Raw genomic sequence first — 19569 nt, 5'->3', positions numbered from 1 at the left:
TCACCAGCTGAAACTTGTAACCTTTTCCACCAGACAGAAGGCCAGCACGTACACATTTAAGATTATAACAAGCATTCAGAAGCATTTAAGATTATAGATTCAAATCAACAGTTTAGAGTGCTTATAACTGCACCCCAAATCATCACAACATGGAAATATAATCATCAAAATGATGTGACTAGGAGGATGCAGCAGTCTGTGCTCCACCTTTCTCCTCCACACCTGCAGGTGGAGAACATGGATGCATGAATCTCTACAGAGTTCTTTGAATATTATCCGTCTCATCAGTTTTCAGTGAACAAAACTCCTCACAGAGCCAAAATAAGCAGTTTGTATCCAACATAACTCAGCTGGACTCTGATGCTCCGTATAACAGCCACACATGAGTCTGGATTCACTCAAAGCATTGAACAAACTTTATTGTAAATGAAGCTTTTGGACATTTATTCTCTGATATTTGCTCTTCAGCTCGAGTCTCCATCAGTGGGAACATTTCCTGATTCAACTTTTCTTCTGTTCAAATCAAACTCCATGAGAATCAAAGTGTGAATCAGAGTCCTGATGATCAGATTCTATAGAAACATGGAGACTGTAGAGGATTTACACTCAATATGTTCATTTGTTCCCTTCAAGAAAAATCAATCATTCATCAAATTAAATCAGTCATTGATCAGTTTGATTGACAGGACAGATGATCAGAGGTGCAGAGTTTTTACCTCCATCATTAGGACATGGACAGAAGTATGGGTGGAGTTTGTGAGTGAAGGAGCAGCCAGTAAAGGAGTAGATCAGAGCTGCAGCACCTACATCATAAAAGGAGACCAGACCCTCCTCATAATCCACAAACACCCCCACCTTCTCGGGACCAGGATGAAGACGGAGATCAACTGGAGAGTCAGCAAGAGCTTTGTACTCATTTCCATTTCTCAGCACTACAGTCCAGAAACCATCCTGAGGTCTCAGTGTGATTATTCCCTTCCTTTTGATCGACTCTTTGACCACTCCTAAAATGCACCAAGTCTTTCCTTTAACCTGAACCTCAAAGTAAAATCTGCCTGAAGAGAAACTCTGCTCTCCTAAAACATTAACATACGTAGACAATCTCTCTGGGTTTTCTGGAAGTTTCTTTCTCACATCACTATGATAAACTTGTTTTCCATCATCAGACAGGATGAGATCAGGATGAGCTGTATCAGGATCCAGTGTCACATCCACCTCATGCTGCTGGACCCTCTGCAGCTCTGCAGCCTCAAACAGCTTCTTCTTCATGGGTTTCCAGACTGTCTCCTCCAGCTGAGCCACAGCTCTCCCCATAGTCCCCTCATATGATGGTGGATGAACTCTGACCTCTGTCCAGTCCTTGCTGGGTGGAGCAGCTTTCAGGGAGGAGAAGCTTTGGAGGAGGTGGAGGTGGTCTTCAGAGCGTGAGAGCTGCTCCACCTCAGAGCTTCTCTCCATCAGCTCAGAGATTTCCTGTTCCAGATCTTTGATGAGACCTTCAGCCTGTTTCTCTGTAGCTTCCTGTTTGTCTTCGATCTCCTTCACGAGCTCCTTCAGACTCCATCAGAGCCGTGAGGACCTGAACACCTTCTGCTTTCTGTCTGTCTGCAGCATCTTTACTCATCTTCACCGACTCTGTGATCTCCTGAATCTTCAGTCGTCTCTTCTGGATCATCTGCTGAATCTCAGCCTCTGTCTTCTCCAGCTCTGCCTTCTTTCCTTCATATTCTTCTCTCAGAGGAATAAACTCGTGGTTCTTGTGGTCTAAAACAGGGCAGAGCATGCAGACACATGTCTGGTCGGTCTTACAGAACAGCTCCAGGAGTTTATCGTGCTTCCTGCACATCCTGCCTTCCAGGTTCTCCACAGCATCAATCAGCTGATGTCTTTTCAGACCTTTCACTGTCAGATGAGGCTCCAGGTGAGTCTGACAGTAGGAGGTCAGACACACCAGGCAGGACTTCAGGGCCTTCAGTCTGGTTCCAGTGCAGACGTCACAGGGAACTTCTCCTGGTTTGGCAGCTTGTTGCTCTGAGCTGCTGCTGCTGGCTTTCTGCTGAGCTTCACGTCTGAACTGAGCAACCATCTCAGAGATGAAGGTGTTGACCCTCAGCTGAGGTCTAGAGTAGAAAGTCTCGTTACACATGGGACACTGACAGCTCTGATTCATGTCCCAGTGCTCACTGATGCAGGTTTTGCAGAAGTTGTGTCCACATGGTGTAAAGACTGGATCAGTGAACACATCCAGACAGATGGAGCACAGAAACTGATCTTCAGATCGCAGATTGCTGGCAGCAGACATGTCTGCACTCTGAGGGAGAAAGAAAAGAAACACATTTGATTCAAAACTCATTTTTAAAAAGAGAGAAACAAGCGTCAGTAGTCTGAGGAGCTTGGAAACAAAAGCGTCTGGACTTCTTTGAGTTTCTTTTCATCACAGAAGCTTCTTCACCTCATCCTCAACACGGACAAGACCAGGGAATTAATACTGCACTTTTGGAAGAACCACCCTCCACTGCAACCTCTTATCGTCAAAGGGACGGAGGTGGAGACGGCAAACAGCCACAGATTCCTGGGACTGCAGGTTACATCAGACCTGAGCTGGACTCTCAACACTACAGCAACTGTGAAAAAAGCCCAGCAAAGGCTTTATTTCATTAGGCAGCTCAGGAAAGCTGTCATGAACCACCACCCTCTCACCCAGGCCTACAGAGGACTGATAGAGAGCATCCTCACCGCAGCCATCACTGTCTGGTATGGAAACACTACACAGACAGAGAGGAAGGCTCTGCAAAGAGTCAGAAAGTCTGCAGAGAGGATTATAGGAACAACACTTGCCTCCATGGACCTGCACATACAAAGCTGTACATACAATCTCAGACACAACAGAGCGGACAGCAGCATCACACACAGAACACGATTCTTCAATAGCTTCTTCCCCACAACTGTCAGACTGATGGCAAACAAAAAACACTGAACACTTAAAATAACACAGCACTACTTAACCTCATTTTGAATGTATCATTGGTTCACTGACCATCGGGCAATACACTCACAACAGACTTGTGAAACAGATCTGTGGAACAAATGTGCAATACTCTGATGCAATAAGAGGTAGAGAACTACAAACTCTCTGTAAATTTTCTTTTTTTTCTTTGTATATAGAAAATAGTACGACTAGCCTACTCCGGACTTTATTTCTATCCTTCTGCTTTTTCTGTCTTTATATTATTATATTGTTATATTGTTAAAGTGTGATTTGACTTGGAAAGCTCTGCACAAGTATTCCACTGTGCATGGACTGTTGGTCCTGTGTGCAAATGTCAAAATAAAAATCTTCAGTTGTCAGAGTAACTGGTGGAGACCCAGCAACACACTCAGACACAAACTGGTTCATCTCAAACACAAACTTAACATTGTTGTGTCTGCTGTAGAGTGCAGCGTCCAGATGAACAGGATCAACTTTTAGGGATGAACATAAATACAGTCGTTAAAAAGATGTGAAGTTGTTTGGTTGACACAGACAAACAGCATCCCACATTCTTGATTTTTAGCGCACAAACATGTCTTATAAGGACTTATTGATCCTGAAATGTTGGAGGTTTTAGCTCTTTAAACAGTAAAGTTACAGGATGATACAGATAATTATCAGGAAAATGTCCTCAGTTTATTAAAATGATCCCGTCCGATAACACACGAGAACAATACATGTATAATTTTCTGTTGTAACCCACAAACTGAATGGTCACACTTATCTTTCATGTTGTCACTAAAACATCACTCCTTCCACGTCTAGTTGGTCGTGATGGAGGCGGAGTCCGTTGGGTCCGCTTTCCCTGCCCAGCCAATGTTCCTGACGCAGGGAAACAGATCCTGTTGGGGATCCCTACTTTGGCACAACACCTGCCATGGTCTTTGCACACTCACCACAGTAAATGCATCATGTTGTCAGCTTTACAGTATCATAGTCAAAGAAACTGGTCAGGCCGCTCTCTTCCAGATGTCTACACTTCACCCTTTTACTGTCAGTGGGCTCAGAGTCCATCTAATGTGGCTCATTATCTGATGCCGTCTGCAGACCAGTGTTAGACACTGAGAGGTTGATGGCTCCGTGTCAGAGCACTGGCCTTAACGAAAAAGTTATCAGTCGTTTTCAAAAGTTTTCATCTTTTCTCATTACCCACAGCTACATCCACTCCTATCAGGCTGCACGCCTCTGCCGCGACGATTCAAACAGCCGGAAAGTAAATAATTTCGAGACGGTGCGTTTGTGTCACAGTGTGAACAGTGAAAACAGAGACTTTCTAAAATGATGACGCATGTTAGTCATGTGATGCAGTCATGTGACCAATTAAACAAAGATAGTGGAGAGCATTATACAGCTGCAGTTTTGACAGCCCTATTAAAGATGAATATCAGTCTGTACATGCTCCACAGAGCTTTTCTTCAAATTCTTTAATTCTCTCTCGCTTTTGCAACTTTGTACTTTTGTGTTACTCGCAGCAACAACTCCACCTCATTGTTAGTCCATTTAAAAAACTCGGTGCTTTTCCTCCACCTTTTGCCGCGACGTTTCAAACAGCCAAAAAGTGAATAAGCGGCAGACAGAAATGAGACAGGTTGAATCGTCTTGCGTTTCACGCATGCGCAGGACTGGAACGTAAGCGTTTTCAGCCGTTTTAATGTGGACGCACAACTCTGTGAAAACGACTGAAAACACAAGTGTGGACGCGGAGCGCTGTTTTCAAATCTATCCGGGCGAGTGTGGACACAGCCTAAGTGGCACCATGGAGAAATGAGGTGGCGCTCTAGAGCCCTGATGAAGTGAACAGAGTGAAGATTTGTGTAGAAACAGGAAGTGTGATCAGCTGCACTCACCACTGTTGCTGAGAGAAACCTGATGGACTCCAGTGAATCTTCTTTTAGAGACAAACAGGACTCGACTGCAGCTCTGCTGCTGCTCTCTCACACTTTCCCTCCTGCAAAATGACGTTGAGCTTCTAGTTTTTCAGGTGTTGCTCCGCCTCTTCCTGCCTCTCCCTTTACAGGAATCAGCCTGTCTGTACTCAGTGACTGTGTGCAGCAGGTGGGAGGAGTCAGGCCGGGCAGGCACGGAGACACTACCTGTACATTTTAGGGTCCTTCTTAAAGTTCTCTTATTTGTTTTTAAATCTCTTATAGCCTGCCCCCACCTCTCTGAGATGCAACAGCCATATACACCTTCCCACTCCCTTAGTAAGCATTAATTTGCTTTGGCTGTAGCAGTTGTGGAACGATCTGCCCTTGCACATTAGGCAGTCTGCTTCTCTTTCTGAGTTTTAAACTCTTCTTAAAACACTTTTTTTGCTGGCGTGTACAGCATTTTGTGAACCCTGGTTTTATTTTAAAGTGCTTTATAAATAAAGATGGTATCATACAGTATGGTAAAGTTAAATTAACACCTATAATTCACAGTTAAATAACAGTGGCCATTATAAAGTGTTACCCACTCAGTTCCTTTCTGTCACCATCAGCCTTTGCTGTGAGGGGAGGTAAGCGTTGGAGGTGGCGTTGGATCCGGGGTATGGAGGGTGATGCGTCAGTGAGTGCTTATCAGTATCAGTATATGTGTGTGTGTGCGTGTCCATAGTTCAGCTGAGACAGTGTCCTTTGCCCTGCCAGGCTAAGTAAACAGTCTTCCAGCCAACCCAGGTGGCCTTGTAGGGAATGGGAAGGAACAGACTCAACACAGTCATGTTTAGTGTTTCATGTTGAAAAAGTGTCATGATTACATGATCACAGATTTAAAGCAGGAAGTTTTTAAATGTGCAAATAGGTTATAAAGGTTTTTACTCTAATGAACGCTTCTTTCATTCAAACAGTTTCTTCTTTACTGGCTGAGGCTTTTGTGAACACTCCTCCTCCTCCTGCTTTTAAAAAAGTGTTTCCTCTTCCTGAATGAAAACAATCCACAGGTGTGATGTGTGACATGGAGAGCAGCCAGAAAACACCTTTGGCTTCTTGGCAGGATTATTTAATCTCTTAGTGGGTTCAGGTTGAAGATGAACTTTGTAAATGTCTACTCTATGTATAGCAACATGAAGATTTTGGATTTGTTTGTGATCCTCCTGTACGGTAAGAAAAGCTTCCTTTAGACTTATGACACACACACATATTTACACAAGCACACACACACACACACACACACACACAGTCAGACAGGTTTGTGCATGTTGATCAGGAAGATAAGTTCTCAAATGCTGCAGGTCATTCTCGCATAGTTAAAGCCAAAAGAGAGAATTGTTATTTGTTTTAGGACCAAGTGTATGTTTGCACCAGACTTTTACCATAAGAAGTATGTAAATGAGACAAAACTGAACTGTAGTCCTCTCATTTTTTCAAACAATGACGGGACTCAAACACAAACACACTGAAACTGAGTAAAATCTAAAGTCCAGCTGTAATCCAGGCCTGAGTTATGAACAGTAAGACAGTCAGTGGGTAAAAAAACACAGGCAAGGGGGAGAGATGACAGACAAAATATAAAAACAGCAAAAGGTACACACACACACACACACACACGCGCGGTATTATTATAGACAGAAACCTCTCTTGTAAACTTGAACACTTGTAAGCTGTCCAGCATTTTAAACACTACATTTAAATAACTTTAAAAAAAAACACCTTTAAAGAGACCTCAGACTTTCATTACCATGGAGACACTTCATTACATCACCCACACAGAAGACACAAACGGTTTCACTGTTTAGCTGTTCATGCAGCCGTTATATATTTGAATACAGGTGTTATACATAGTTCATCAGGGACCAAGCACACAAATTCATTGTAAAAGGACTGGTAGAGAGAATGTGTAGAAGCAGCATCGCTGCCATTCAGACTTTCATCCATTAAAATGAATGTTCTCAGTCACCAAACATCTTGGAAATAGTCTTTGAGCATGAAGAATCCCCGTCTGTCACTGGTGGGCAGATAAACTGAATCCGTTGATACAGCCATCCTTGGATGTGTATCTGAGGCAAATGATCAGATGGAGCAGGTGGTGGTCAACCTCCCGAGCAAACCACACCTCATCCAAAGTTTGGGCATGGAGGTGGTCACCACGTACAAGCTACTGGGTGTTCACCTTAACGATAACCTGGACTGCTCAGAAAACACTCAAACTCGGCGCCAGGACCAAAGTCGACTGTGCTGACAGGCTGAAGTCTGCAGGACATTAATCTGCAATCTTTTATCCAGAGCTCTGTTGTGGAGGCGGCAGCAGAGAGAGGGGCAGGTAATGGCTAAATAGCCTGGTGAAGAGGGCCGGCTCTGTCCTGGACAGTCCCCTAGAGCCCATAGAAGAGGTGGGTGGGCTATTATGCACAACATCTCTCATCCCTGCATGAGACTGTGGATGGAGACTGTGGATGGAGACTGTGGATGGAGACTGTGGAAGGAGACTGTGGAAGGAGTCTGTGGATCAAAACTGTGAATGGAGACTGTGGAAGGAGACTGTGGATGGAGACTGTGGAAGGAGTCTGTGGATCAAAACTGTGAATGGAGACTGTGGATGGAGACTGTGGATGGAGACTGTGGAAGGAGACTGTGGATGGAGACTGTGGATGGAGACTGTGGATCAAAACTGTGGATGGAGACTGTGGAAGGAGACTGTGGATGGAGACTGTGGAAGGAGTCTGTGGATCAAAACTGTGAATGGAGACTGTGGAAGGAGACTGTGGATGGAGACTGTGGAAGGAGACTGTGGATGGAGACTGTGGATCAAAACTGTGGAAGGAGACTGTGGATGGATATTTTTCTGCATATAGTTGCACAGAATCTTTTTATTATTTACTTTTTCTATTTTTATGATTTTCAAATACATTTTGAATTCACATGTTCTTCCTGTCACTTATGCTGCGTTTCCCCCGTGTGGGATCAATAAGATCTTTGTCTTTGTCTGTGTCCTCAGTTACCAAGTGTGCCTCAGGTGTGGAGGTACTAGAGGGGGCGAAGTTTGTTCTCCTTCCCTGTGAGTTTCCCACTTTTGAAGAAAAAGAATCCACAGCTGTGTGGAGTCGCTATGACCTCAATCCCTCCACAGTGCACCTGCGTCGACGAGAAGGCGATGACCTTCAGAATCAAAATGAGCAGTTCAGCGGCCGAACGTCCATGAATCCTGACGCTCTGGAAACTGGAGCCCTCACTCTCACTCTGAAAAAGCTTCAGCTGTCTGACAGCGGCAGCTACACCTGCACCGTCCGTAAGTTTGGAGTAGAACTGGGTCAGTCAAGAGTGGAACTGCAGGTTCAGCGGGTCAAAGGTGGAGGTCAGTGCAAAGAGATTCAAAATTGCATGGAGTGTCACAGAGTGTTAATCATTTTATGTTAACATCATGTAATTTTCATGTTTTCATTGTGTTATAAGTTCCCATCAGTGTCCCAGTGGCTCTGGGTGTCCTGGCTGTAGCTGCAGCTGTCATCGTGGGTGTTGGAGTTTACTTCAGACACTATTTTGAGGAAGGTATGTTGTGTGTGTGACGTGTTTGCATTGTGAATAATCTGAATCATCCCTAAACCTCAGATTTGTTTTACTTGACTTGATTCGCAGTGTTTTTACTTCTTCTTAATCTATTAGTTATGTTAATAGGTTGTTTTAATTGTCTCCTTTCTTTCAATAAAACACGAACCATGTATCCCCACGTTTCATGTTATTAACAGGCTCCTCTCTCTCATTTAGGAGCCTTCCTGAGGACAAATGGCAGCTATTTGCCTAGAATACTAATTGAATTACTCTTTTCTCCACTCATGTATTTTACATGTCAACATGGGAGCTTTGACAAACTGCGTGCACAAATCATTATTTATTTTTTCTTACTTCACAGTCCCACAGGTGGATGTGGATTCGGGGGTGGAGTCTGTTCAGCTGCCCTTTATAACCACAGGTTACCGACGTGAAGATATAACTGTAGAGTGGACTGACAGCTCCAACAGGATAGTCCACGTGTTTAAAAATGGTTCTGACCACCTTAAAAAACAGCACTGGTTTTACAGAAATCGAACAACGATGAGGAAAAACCTGCAGATAGCTGTGGACCTCAGTCTGACTCTGAATTACCCAACAAACAGAGACGCACTCACCTACACCTGCACCGTCTATGACAGGGAGGAGAAAATCCTAAAGAAGAAACAAGTGAAGCTCTATGTCAGAGGTGAGTGCTGTAGACAGAAGATGAAGATGTGAGTCATGAATTAAAGAGCTTGGTGACCACACTGATAATCTGTCCCTGAGGTGAACAGGACTTGATGAGTACAGTAAGATCTATTAGTTTAGGTTTTTCAACCATTATTTTTTATCAGCTCAAACTAAAGATGTGACACAAGTCCAAGAAATTGAGGAGTTTAAGAGAAATTTATGAAATAATTTAGAATGAAAATATTATAATGATAATGTTTTTGAGTCAATGTCACCTGAAATCTAGCACCAGGATTTTGAGGATCAGATGTTTTCTTAAGGAAACTCGCTCTCACACAAGCTTCTTCTATTTCCCCCCTGTGAAAATGCTGCACGCTTTGTCTGGGCCTGCATAGCCCAGAATAATAGCTTATTTAACAAAAGTTCATAATAATCTACATGTAGAGAGAAAATTCAAAGGAAATATTAAGTAGGCAAGCTCCCATGACGGTCTATTAACGTTTCCAGTTTAGGGTGTGGTAAGTGAAGATAAAGACAGATGGCACCGATGATAAATTTCTTTCCATAATTGATTCAGGACACCAAATATAACACTGTGTCTGCTCAGTGGAGCAACGGGACAAATCTCAGGCTGCAGCCAGTCAAACATGTTTTCAGTGCAGATGTTTCACTTCATCCAAACAAAATGTGCTGAGTGCTGATGATGCTGTGTTCAGCTCATTGTGGTATTTTTCTCCTTTCAGTTCCCCAGGTGGAGGTGGAGCAGAAGGTCGAGTCTGTACAGCTGCCCTGCAAAACCAAACTTCACCTGCCTAAAGACAGTAAAGTGGAGTGGACCTGCATTTACATCCGGACCACAAAGGTCCACGTGTATGAGAACGGCTCTGACCAGCTTGAAGAGCAAGACCACTTTTACAGAGACCGAACGAAGATGAATGAAGACCTGCTGAAAAATGGAGACCTCAGTCTGACCCTGAAATACCCCACAGACAGAGACAACGATGTCTACACCTGCACCCTCTACAGCAAGGAGGGAAACATCCTGCTGAAGAGAGAAGTGAGGCTTCGAGTCAAAGGTCAGGGTTGAATTCAGTCACTTAAGTCATTTGAAGTCAGTTATTTATGCCGCACCAAATCACAACAACAATTGCATCAAGGCACTTTATATTATAAGGTAGTCCCTACAATAATACAGAGAAAACAGAGAAAAACCCAACAATCATATGACCCCAATATGGGTAAGTGCTTTGATGATAGTGGGAGGAAAAACTCAGTTTTAACAGGGAGAAACCTCAGAACCAGGAATGGGGCGGCCATTTCTGACCCATTCCAACAAAACAATGGCTGATAAACAGACATGCTGTGGTAGAGAGCCAGAGGTTAATAATAACTAATTATTACATTCAGAGAGGTGTATTAACACATCATCACAATCACAATCAACACAATCATCATCTCGACCTCCTCTGACAACCTGTTTGCTGTTGCATGCTGCTGAAAGGCAGTGAGGAGAGGGGATACTTGGGCAGTGCATTTATCACGTAAATGCACTGCCCACAGTCTCCATCCACAGTCTCCATCCACAGTCTCCCTCCACAGTCTCCTTCCACAGTCTCCATCCACAGTCTCCTTCCACAGTCTCCTTCCACAGTCTCCATCCACAGTCTCCTTCCACAGTCTCCATCCACAGTCTCAATCCACAGTCTCCTTCCACAGTCTCCTTCCACAGTCTCAATCCACAGTCTCCTTCCACAGTCTCCTTCCACAGTCTCCTTCCACAGTCTCCATCCACACTGGATACACTGGTGCTTTTACATTATTCAGAGATTGATGGCGCTGTGTCAGAGCACTGGCTATGAATTTCAGATGGATCAGGCCTTAACAAAAAAGTTATCAATAGTTCTTTTCATCTTTCCTTATTACCCACAGCTACATCCACTTATGTCAGGCCCAGGCTGCTCACTAGGGCTGAGTATCATCACTGATTTCTATAATCCATTTTATTCCAATTCACGAGGTCCCGATTTGATTAAATTTTGCCTCAGACAGTCAGAAATATTATAATTCTGATAATTTATCAGTACTGATACATGTGAGACTTCATCACAATTGTGAGCATCACAGCTGAAGTCTTTGTGTCAAAGTAACTGAGGATAAAACACAGGAAAACATGAAGGAGATTTTCCTGGTCTGGCTTTTTATATCAGATAACCTTAAAAATATTCTGCAGTAGAACAAAAACTGTAGAAAACCATTTATCAACATATGAACATTACCTGATGCTGCTGAAGTGAAGCAGAGCAAAGATACAGAGGTTCTTTTCCATCCATCCATCCATCCATCCATCCATCCATCCATCCATCTTCATCCGCTTTATCCGAGGCCGGGTCGCGGGGGCAGCAGCCTAAGCAGAGAGGCCCAGACCTCCCTCTCCCCAGCCACCTCCTCCAGCTTATCCGGGGGAACACCAAGGCGTTCCCAGGCCAGTCGAGAGATATATTCTCTCCAGCGTGTCGTGGGTCTGGCCCGGGGCCTCCTCCCGGTGGGACATGCCCAGAACACCTCACCCAGGAGGCGCCCAGGAGGCATCCTTGTCAGATGCCCGAACCACCACAGCTGGCTCCTTTCGATGTGGAGCAGCAGCGGCTCTACTCTGAGCCCCTCCCGGATGGCCGAACTCCTCACCCTATCTCTAAAAGAGAGGCCAGCCACCCTACGGAGGAAGCTCATTTCTGCCGCTTGTATCTCGATCTCGTTCTTTCGGTCAGTACCCACAGCTCGTGGCCATAGGTGAGGGTAGGGACATAGATTGAGGTAAATTGAGAGCTTCGATTTTACACTCAGCTCCCTCTTCACCACGACGGACCGGTGCAGCGTCCGCATCACTGCAGCCGCAGCCCCAATCCGTCTGTCGATCTCCGGCTCCCTTCTCCCATCACTCGCGAACAAGACCCCGAGATACTTGAACTCCTCCACTTGTGGAAGGAACTCATCTCCGGCCCGGAGTGGCCACTCCACCCTTTTCCGGCTGAAAACCATGGCCTCAGATTTGGAGGTGCTGATCCTCATTCCCGCTGCTTCACACTCGGCTGCGAACCGCTCCAGTGCGAGCTGGAGGCCCTCACCCGATGAAGCCAACAGAACCACATCATCCGCAAAGATCAGAGATGAGATTCTGAGGCCACCAAAGTGAAACCCCCCCGCCACTTGGCTGTGCCTAGAAATCCTGTCCATAAAAATTATGAACAGAACCGGTGACAAAGGGCAGCCCTGGTGGAGCCCATCACCCATCGGGAACGAGTCCGACTTATTGCCGGCTATGCGAACCAAGCTCTTGCAACGGTTGTATAGGGATCGAATGGCCCGTAGCAATGGGCCAGACACCCCATACTCCCGCAACACCTCCCACAGGACACCCCGAGGGACACGGTCGAATGCCTTTTCTAAGTCCAGAAAACACATGTAGACTGGTTGGGCAAACTTCCATGCACCCTCAAGTATCCTCGCGAGGATAAAGAGCTGGTCCAGTGTTCCGCGACCAGGACGAAAACCGCATTGTTCCTCCTGCATCAGAGGTTCGACTAGCGGACGAACTCTCCTTTCCAGCACCCTGGCATAGACTTTCCCAGGGAGGCTGAGGAGTGTGATCCCCCTGTAGTTGGAACACACCCTCCGGTCGCCCTTCTTAAAGATGAGGACCACCACCCCGGTCTGCCAGTCCACGGGTACTGCCCCTGATCTCCACGCAACATTGCAGAGGTGTGTCAACCAGGACAGCCCTACAACGTCCAGAGCCTTCAGGAACTCGGGGCGGAACTCATCAACACCAGGGGCTCTGCCACCAAGGAGTTGTTTAACTGCCTCAGTGACCTCGCCCCCGGAAATTGGCGGGTCATTCCCCTCATCCCCTCACCCATTTTTGCTTCAGCCACTGCCCGAGCCGCATTCTGCTTGGCCTGTCGATACCTGTCAGCTGCCTCCAGAGTCCCACAGGCTAACCAAGCCCAATAGGACTCCTTCTTCAGCCTGGTGGCTCCCTTCACCTCTGGTGTCCACCATTTGGTTCGGGGATTACCACCACGGCAGGCACCAACCACCTTGCGGCCACAGCTCAATGCAGCAGCTTCGGCAATGGAGACGCTGAACATGGTCCATTCGGAATGTCCGAATGGACCATTCAGAGGGATGCTGGTCACAGCAGACACACTGTGACCAGCATCCCTCTGAATGCTGTTGAAGCTCTGCCGGAGGTGTGCGTTGAAGATTTCGTGGACTGGGGCCTCTGCTAGATGTTCCCAGCACACCCTCACTACGCATTTAGGTGCACCGGGTCTGTCCAGCGTCCTTCCCCGCCACCTGATCCAACTCACCACCAGGTGGTCATCAGTTGACAGCTCAGCCCCTCTCTTTACCCGAGTGTCCAGAACATATGGTCGCAGGTCTCGTGATACGATTACAAAATTGATCATCAACCTACGGCCTAGAGCGTCCTGGTGCCACGTGCACTTATGGACCCTCTTATGTTCGAACAAGGTGTTCGTTATGGCCAAACTGTGATTAGCACAGAAGTCCAATAACAAAGCACCGCTCGGGTTCAGATCAGGGAGGCCGTTCCTCCCAATCACGCCCCTCCAGGTCTCGCTGTCGTTACCCACGTGAGCATTGAAGTCTCCCAGCAGGACCCAGAGTCTCCAGGTGGAGCACCTTCCAGCACCCCCCCAGGGATTCTAAGAAGGCTGGGTACTCTGAACTGCCACTCCGGCGCATAAGCGCAGATGACAGTCAGGACCCGTTCCCCGACCCTAAGGCGCAGGGAACAAACCCTCTCATCCACCGGGAAAAACCCCAACATACTGGCAGCAAGCCGAGGGGATATTAGAATACCCACCCCAGCCCGCCGCCTCTCACCAGGGGCAACTCCAGACTGAGACAGAGTCCAGCCCCTCTCCAGGAGACTGGTTCCAGAGCCCAAGCCATGCGTAGAGGTGAGCCTGACTATATCTAGCCGGTACCTCTCAACCTCACGCACTAACTCAGGCTCCTTCCCCACCAGAGAGGTGACATTCCATGTCCCTAATGCCAGTCTTGGCAGCTGGGGATCAGTCCGCCAGGGCCTCCGCTCCTGGCCGCCACCCGGCACACAATGCACCCGACCCTTATGGCGCCTCCTGCGGGTGGTGGGCCCGCAGGAGGATGGGCCCATGTCTCCTCTTCGGGCTTTGCCCGGCCGGTCCCCATGGAATAAGGCCCGGTCACCAGACGCTCGCCGTCGGGCACCCTCCCCGGACCTGGCTCCAGGGCGGGGCCCCGGTAACCCTATCCCGGGCAGGGTAAACTGTTTCCTCGATGTTCTCTTCATAAGGGTCTTCTGAATCGATCTTTGTCTGGTCCCTCACCCAGGACCAATTTGCCATGGGAGACCCTACAAGGGGGCAAAAGCCCCCAGACAACATAGCCCCTGGGATCCCTGGGACACACAAATCCCTCCACCACGATAAGGTAGCGAGTCACGAAGAGGAGGTTCTTTTTAAAAGTGGAATTATTGATGACATTTATCAAATGTGAGTTGTAGTTTGGATCTTGTCTGTGAAGTTTCTCAGTGATCCAGGTCATCGTAGTCTAAGGAGTGTGGAAAGAAAAAACATCTGGACTTCTTTAAGTTGCTTCAAGATGTTTCACCTCTCATCCGAGAAGCTTCTTCAGTTCTAGGACCAAATTGGTCACACTCTAGGGAATCCCCGGCAGACTACACCTATTGCAGCATAACTACGGGAGGATTCAGGGTCACCTGGTCCAGCCCTAACTATATGCTTTAGCAAAAAGGGAAGTTCGAAGCCTAATCTTAAAAGTAGAGATAGTGTCTGTCTCCTGAATCCAAACTGGAAGCTGGTTCCACAGAAGAGGAGCCTGAAAACTGAAGGCTCTGCCCCCCATTCTACTTTTAAACACTCTAGGAACAACAAGTAGGCCTGCAGAGCGAGAGCGAAGTGCTCTTGGCAAACTGGTGTAAGATCCAATAAAGTCATTACTTGTCATCTTGTCATTATATGCTCCACTTTCTTGTAACTAGTTACCAAAATAGATTGCAATCTGTGTGTTACATGAACACACAGATTGTAGTTTTGGGTAAGTTTAAGGGTCCAAATATGTGTTTCATTCAATGATATACAGATGAATTTACACTTTTTATGTAATCTTTCTTTTTTGGATTTTTTGTTAATAAATGGTATATGGTCTGTATTTGTATAGCGCTTTACTTAGTCCCTAAAGACTCCAAAGCGCTTTACACTACATTCAGTCATCCACCCATTCACACACACATTCACACACTGATGATGGCAGCTACAGTGTAGCCACAGCTGCCCTGGGGCGCACTGACAGAGGCGAGGTGATAATTTCTCTCCCTTTATTAAAATTAAACTACCATAAAAAATTAGAGACTCATTCTTTCTTTGTGAGCAGTCCCACTCAAATCCTACTAAAGTGGACTGAAGGCAACAATTCAAAAGAAATGAAGAACAACCAATAAAATACATTAATTCTGAATTAAATTAGTGTAGTATATTTCATCTTTAGGAAATCAACACAAGCAAAGACAAATATCATAGTTTGAGCCTAAAATTGAATATTAAGGTTCTCTTTGGAATCATTGAATAAAACTGCTGCTGTGTCATGTTGTGTTTGTTGTCCTCTCAGTCTGTCAGGTGGAGGTGGAGGAGGGGGCGGAGTCTGTCCAGCTGCCCTTCACAACCACAGAAAACCTGCCTGAAGATGCTGAAGTGGAGTGGTGGCGCTATGAACCCGAACCACCGATGACGGTTCACAAATATCAGACCGGCTCTGACCAGCCTGATGCAGGAGACCAGTTTTACAGAGAGCGAAAGAAAATGAGAGACGACTCACTTAAAACTGGAGACCTCAGTCTGACCCTGAAACAGCCCACAGACAGAGACACTGGAAAATACATCTGCAGAGTTGAGGGGAAAGGGATCAAGAGAAAGAAAACAGTTCTGCTGAGAGTGATGAGTCAGTGCAAATACCTATGAAATATTTGTTACAATGTATTTGTTTATAAAATAACAATAACCATAATTAAATGTAAATATCGGACTGCAGCATCTATAAAGAAGCTTTTTAAGGTGTTTTCTAGATTCACTGCTGTCTGTACAGCTCATGTTGTGTTTGTTGTCGTCTCAGACTGTGTGATGGAGGTGGAGGAGGGGGTGGAGTCTATCCAGCTGCCCTTCAGAACCACACAAAACCTGCCTGAAGATGCTACAGTTGTATGGAGACGCATTGACCCTGTACCATCAGTGTTGGTTCACATGTATATGAACAGCTCTGACCAGCCTGACAAACAGGACCAGGTTTACAGAGACCGAACGGCGATGAATGAAGACCTGCTGAAAACTGGAGACCTCAGTCTGACCCTGAAATACCCCACAGAGAGAGACAGTGGAGAATACAGCTGTAATGTCAGCAGCAAAGAAAAAAGCATTTCAAGAGAGACCACAGTGCTATTAAAGGTCAAAGGTCAGTATGAAAATATAAGTTTGTCTCTGGTTGTTTGTGTGTCTCTGACTGTCTTGTGTCTCCTCTGCAGGGAGAGTTCAGGTCCAGGATCAAACAGGGGACATCAGGAACAGAAGCAGCTCCATGGATCAGGCTCCTCTGATGGCTGATCAATCAGTTTGACATCGCTGCTTAGTTTAGGATCAGCTTTTAGTTCAAGTTAAAAGCAAAGTCCCTTTCTCATTATTACACTTTAAGAAAGGGACTGGAGCACACAGCCTGCATGGCAGAGTTGCAAGACTTTTGGGAAAAAACTCTGGACTCATGAGTGTGTCTCATTACACACTGCATTTCAGAAAAGGAAGCTCATACTAACAGTAAAATATGGTGGTGATAGTGTGATAGTCTGAGGCTGTTTTGCTGCCTCAGGACCTGGAAGACTTGCTGTCCTAAACTGAACCATTAATCTGGCCCTCTTAAAGAAACAATTCTTTAGGAGACTATCTGGCCATCCGTTCTCATCTGACCTGAAACTGAAGTGCACTTGGTTTCTGCAGCAGGAGAATTATGCAAAACACACAAATAAGTCAAAGTTCTTACCTGAATCTGATTTATATCCAGTGACATGACCTTAAAAAGGTGGTTCATGCTTGAAAACCCAGCAATGTGGCTAAATTACAACAATTCTGCAACAGTTAGTGGGCTGAAAATCCTCCAGAGTGCTGTTAAAGATTTATTGCTGGTTGTTACAAATACTTGGTTGCAGTTATTTATTAAATTCAGGGGGCAATAGCTTTTTCTGACATGTTCATCTAGGTTTGGGTTTTTTCCACTTAATAATAAACACATTTATTTAGAAACTGCATTTTGTATTTACTTCTGTTCTTTGTATAATATTGTAATTCAATTAATGTTTTATCACTCACCTTTGGAAGTTCAGGTCAGGGGTTAACGTGTAATAATGAGAAATAACACAGAGAAAAACAAAAGGAACATGTGAAGAAAGGGAAGGTGCAATGAGACATAGGAAATCATGATTCATGGCAATTGAAATTTATCAGTAATTGAAAGCAATCCTGACAGTTCTTACAAATTAATATTAGCAGGTTCAGTCCCAACTGATGACCTATAAAAATCTGTGTCACAAAAGAAACATCTCATGATGGGTAAAACCAGTGAGCTGTCTCAAAACCTTCACAACCATGTTGTTGCAAAACATACTGATGGCATTGGTTCTAAACTACTGAAGGTTCTAGTGAGCACTGTTGGGTTCTTAATCCAGAGGTGGAAAGAACATCATTTCACCATATATAATAATGATCAGAAGAGTTGTTGAAGAGCCAAGGTGCTACAGAAAAACCTGGAATCAGCAGGTATGAAGAGCAAGTTTGCTGAACAACATTTAGAGAAGCCAGTGAAATATGGTCTGGTCAGGTGATCATAATGATTGTTTGGTTTTTCTCTGTAGGGTCTACCTTACAATATAAAGCTCCTTGAGGTGACCGTTATTGTGATTGGTCGCTATATGAATAAAATTGACTGGAAATGAAAAGATGACTTGTCCATGGATATGCAGACTGGAGAATCCAGGAAATGATCCCATCAATTTTCCAACTGGGAAATGATCTGCTTTACCTCCTGAGTTGGCAGATTGACACCCCAAGTTGCTCTCTGGTGCAAAGAATGAATGTTAGCATATCTTAGCTAGAAAGCACTAAAGCATAGAAAAAGTGCTTGTCTGGTTGAATGAGGCAAGTTCTTTAAAATGACCGTTGCTGTGAGCTGATGTCCTGAAACTGTTTGTGTCCACAATGTGGAAAAACCATGGCGATGTGTTTCCAGACTTTTGACTGGCAGCTTTCAAGACAATGTCTCATATATTCAGCTTCAGCTACGTGCTCTGATGTGTGACTTTCAGAAAAGAAGTTGGCAAAGATGTTCATGTGGCTCGTTGGTCTAGGAGTATGATTCTTGCTTAGGGTGCGAGAGGTCCCGGGTTCAAATCCTGGACGAGCCCACCTCACGTCTGTAGAGTTACATGGTTTTGTTTAGGTTTCATCCAGCTAGAAATCTGTTATCTACAGCCTGAAATCACACGTTCCCGTAGTACCTCATACAGATGTAGCTGAGAGATCTGATTTCCATTTCTTACAATTTTAATTCTCCAACAAGTTTTTTGAAGATAATTATTTGTCTTTCATGTTGGCCTAACAAAATAACACAGAGTATTATTTTAGATTAAATCAGAGGGTTCAATCCAAAAAGCTCTAATCCAGCTGAGCACTCAAGACGCAGCTATTCACACAGTGCTTTCTAAGGACCTTTATCAAACACTCATGTTTGGATGGAGGTGTCAGAAGAAATTTGGGGTTCAGTATCTTGCCCAAGAATACTTCAGCATGCAGACAAGAAGACACATTTAGAAGACAACCCACTGCATCACATGAGCCTCAGTCAGTGTTCACAGTGCACAGAGAGATCCTGCTGGTTTGCTGTTTATGCATTACTGATGTAGATTTATTTTTGACATGCGTGGTTAAGGTTCGGTGCCCAAACTGAAAGTGACTGATGGCAACATTTAGATCTGAAAACAAAACAATGAAACTCTGAGAGACACAGAACGATTATTGACTCTGTCCACAGTGGAAAATTAGTTCTTAATAGAGGAAACATCGTCTACATAACAGACCAGCAGCTGTGGTTTCCTGTTTGATGAAAAGAGGTCGTCTGCCTTCATGTTCAGTCGTCATGTTACAGACTCTAACTGAAGCTTCACTGACTCAGTCTCACTACATGCTCGACTTCACTGCATTAGATTCAGTTCTGAACCTTCAGCAGGTTTTGGACGTTTATGAGACAAATTTAAATCATGGTAAAAACAAACTT

At 45.2% G+C, this 19569-nt stretch overlaps 1 protein-coding gene and 1 pseudogene across 2 annotated transcripts; one reads left to right on the top strand and one right to left on the bottom strand.

Moving 5' to 3' along the window:
* Window positions 1–393: 393 nt before the first annotated feature.
* On the bottom strand, window positions 394–5034 carry LOC146521051 (E3 ubiquitin-protein ligase TRIM21-like; annotated as a pseudogene). Its single transcript, XR_014873139.1, has 2 exons — window positions 4879–5034; window positions 394–2311 (listed from the first exon to the last, which is right to left on the bottom strand). The product of XR_014873139.1 is annotated as an E3 ubiquitin-protein ligase TRIM21-like (transcript).
* A 62-nt stretch (window positions 5035–5096) lies between these two features.
* Window positions 5097–17893, top strand: LOC146521050 (uncharacterized). Its single transcript, XM_085154381.1, has 8 exons — window positions 5097–6114; window positions 7949–8305; window positions 8404–8499; window positions 8861–9187; window positions 9915–10247; window positions 15868–16197; window positions 16369–16704; window positions 16775–17893. Exons 1-8 carry the CDS (start codon window positions 6042–6044, stop codon window positions 16864–16866), a joined length of 1944 nt encoding a protein of 647 aa, XP_085010507.1. The 5' UTR covers window positions 5097–6041; the 3' UTR covers window positions 16867–17893.
* The last annotated feature ends 1676 nt before the right edge of the window (window positions 17894–19569 follow it).

The sequence above is a fragment of the Neolamprologus multifasciatus genome, chromosome 3 (assembly GCF_963576455.1).
Source record: "Neolamprologus multifasciatus chromosome 3, fNeoMul1.2, whole genome shotgun sequence".
Classification (NCBI taxonomy): domain Eukaryota; kingdom Metazoa; phylum Chordata; class Actinopteri; order Cichliformes; family Cichlidae; genus Neolamprologus; species Neolamprologus multifasciatus.
This window is presented reverse-complemented; position numbering and strand designations above follow the sequence as displayed.

Bases quoted from the DNA above. Each gene is read 5' to 3' on its own strand.
- LOC146521050 (XM_085154381.1), top strand. From the start codon at position 6,042: ATGAACTTTGTAAATGTCTACTCTATGTATAGCAACATGAAGATTTTG. The intron at 8,306-8,403 runs GTCAGTGCAAAG...TTGTGTTATAAG, and splicing joins TCAGCGGGTCAAAGGTGGAG to TTCCCATCAGTGTCCCAGTG. The intron at 16,705-16,774 runs GTCAGTATGAAA...TCTCCTCTGCAG, and splicing joins AGTGCTATTAAAGGTCAAAG to GGAGAGTTCAGGTCCAGGAT.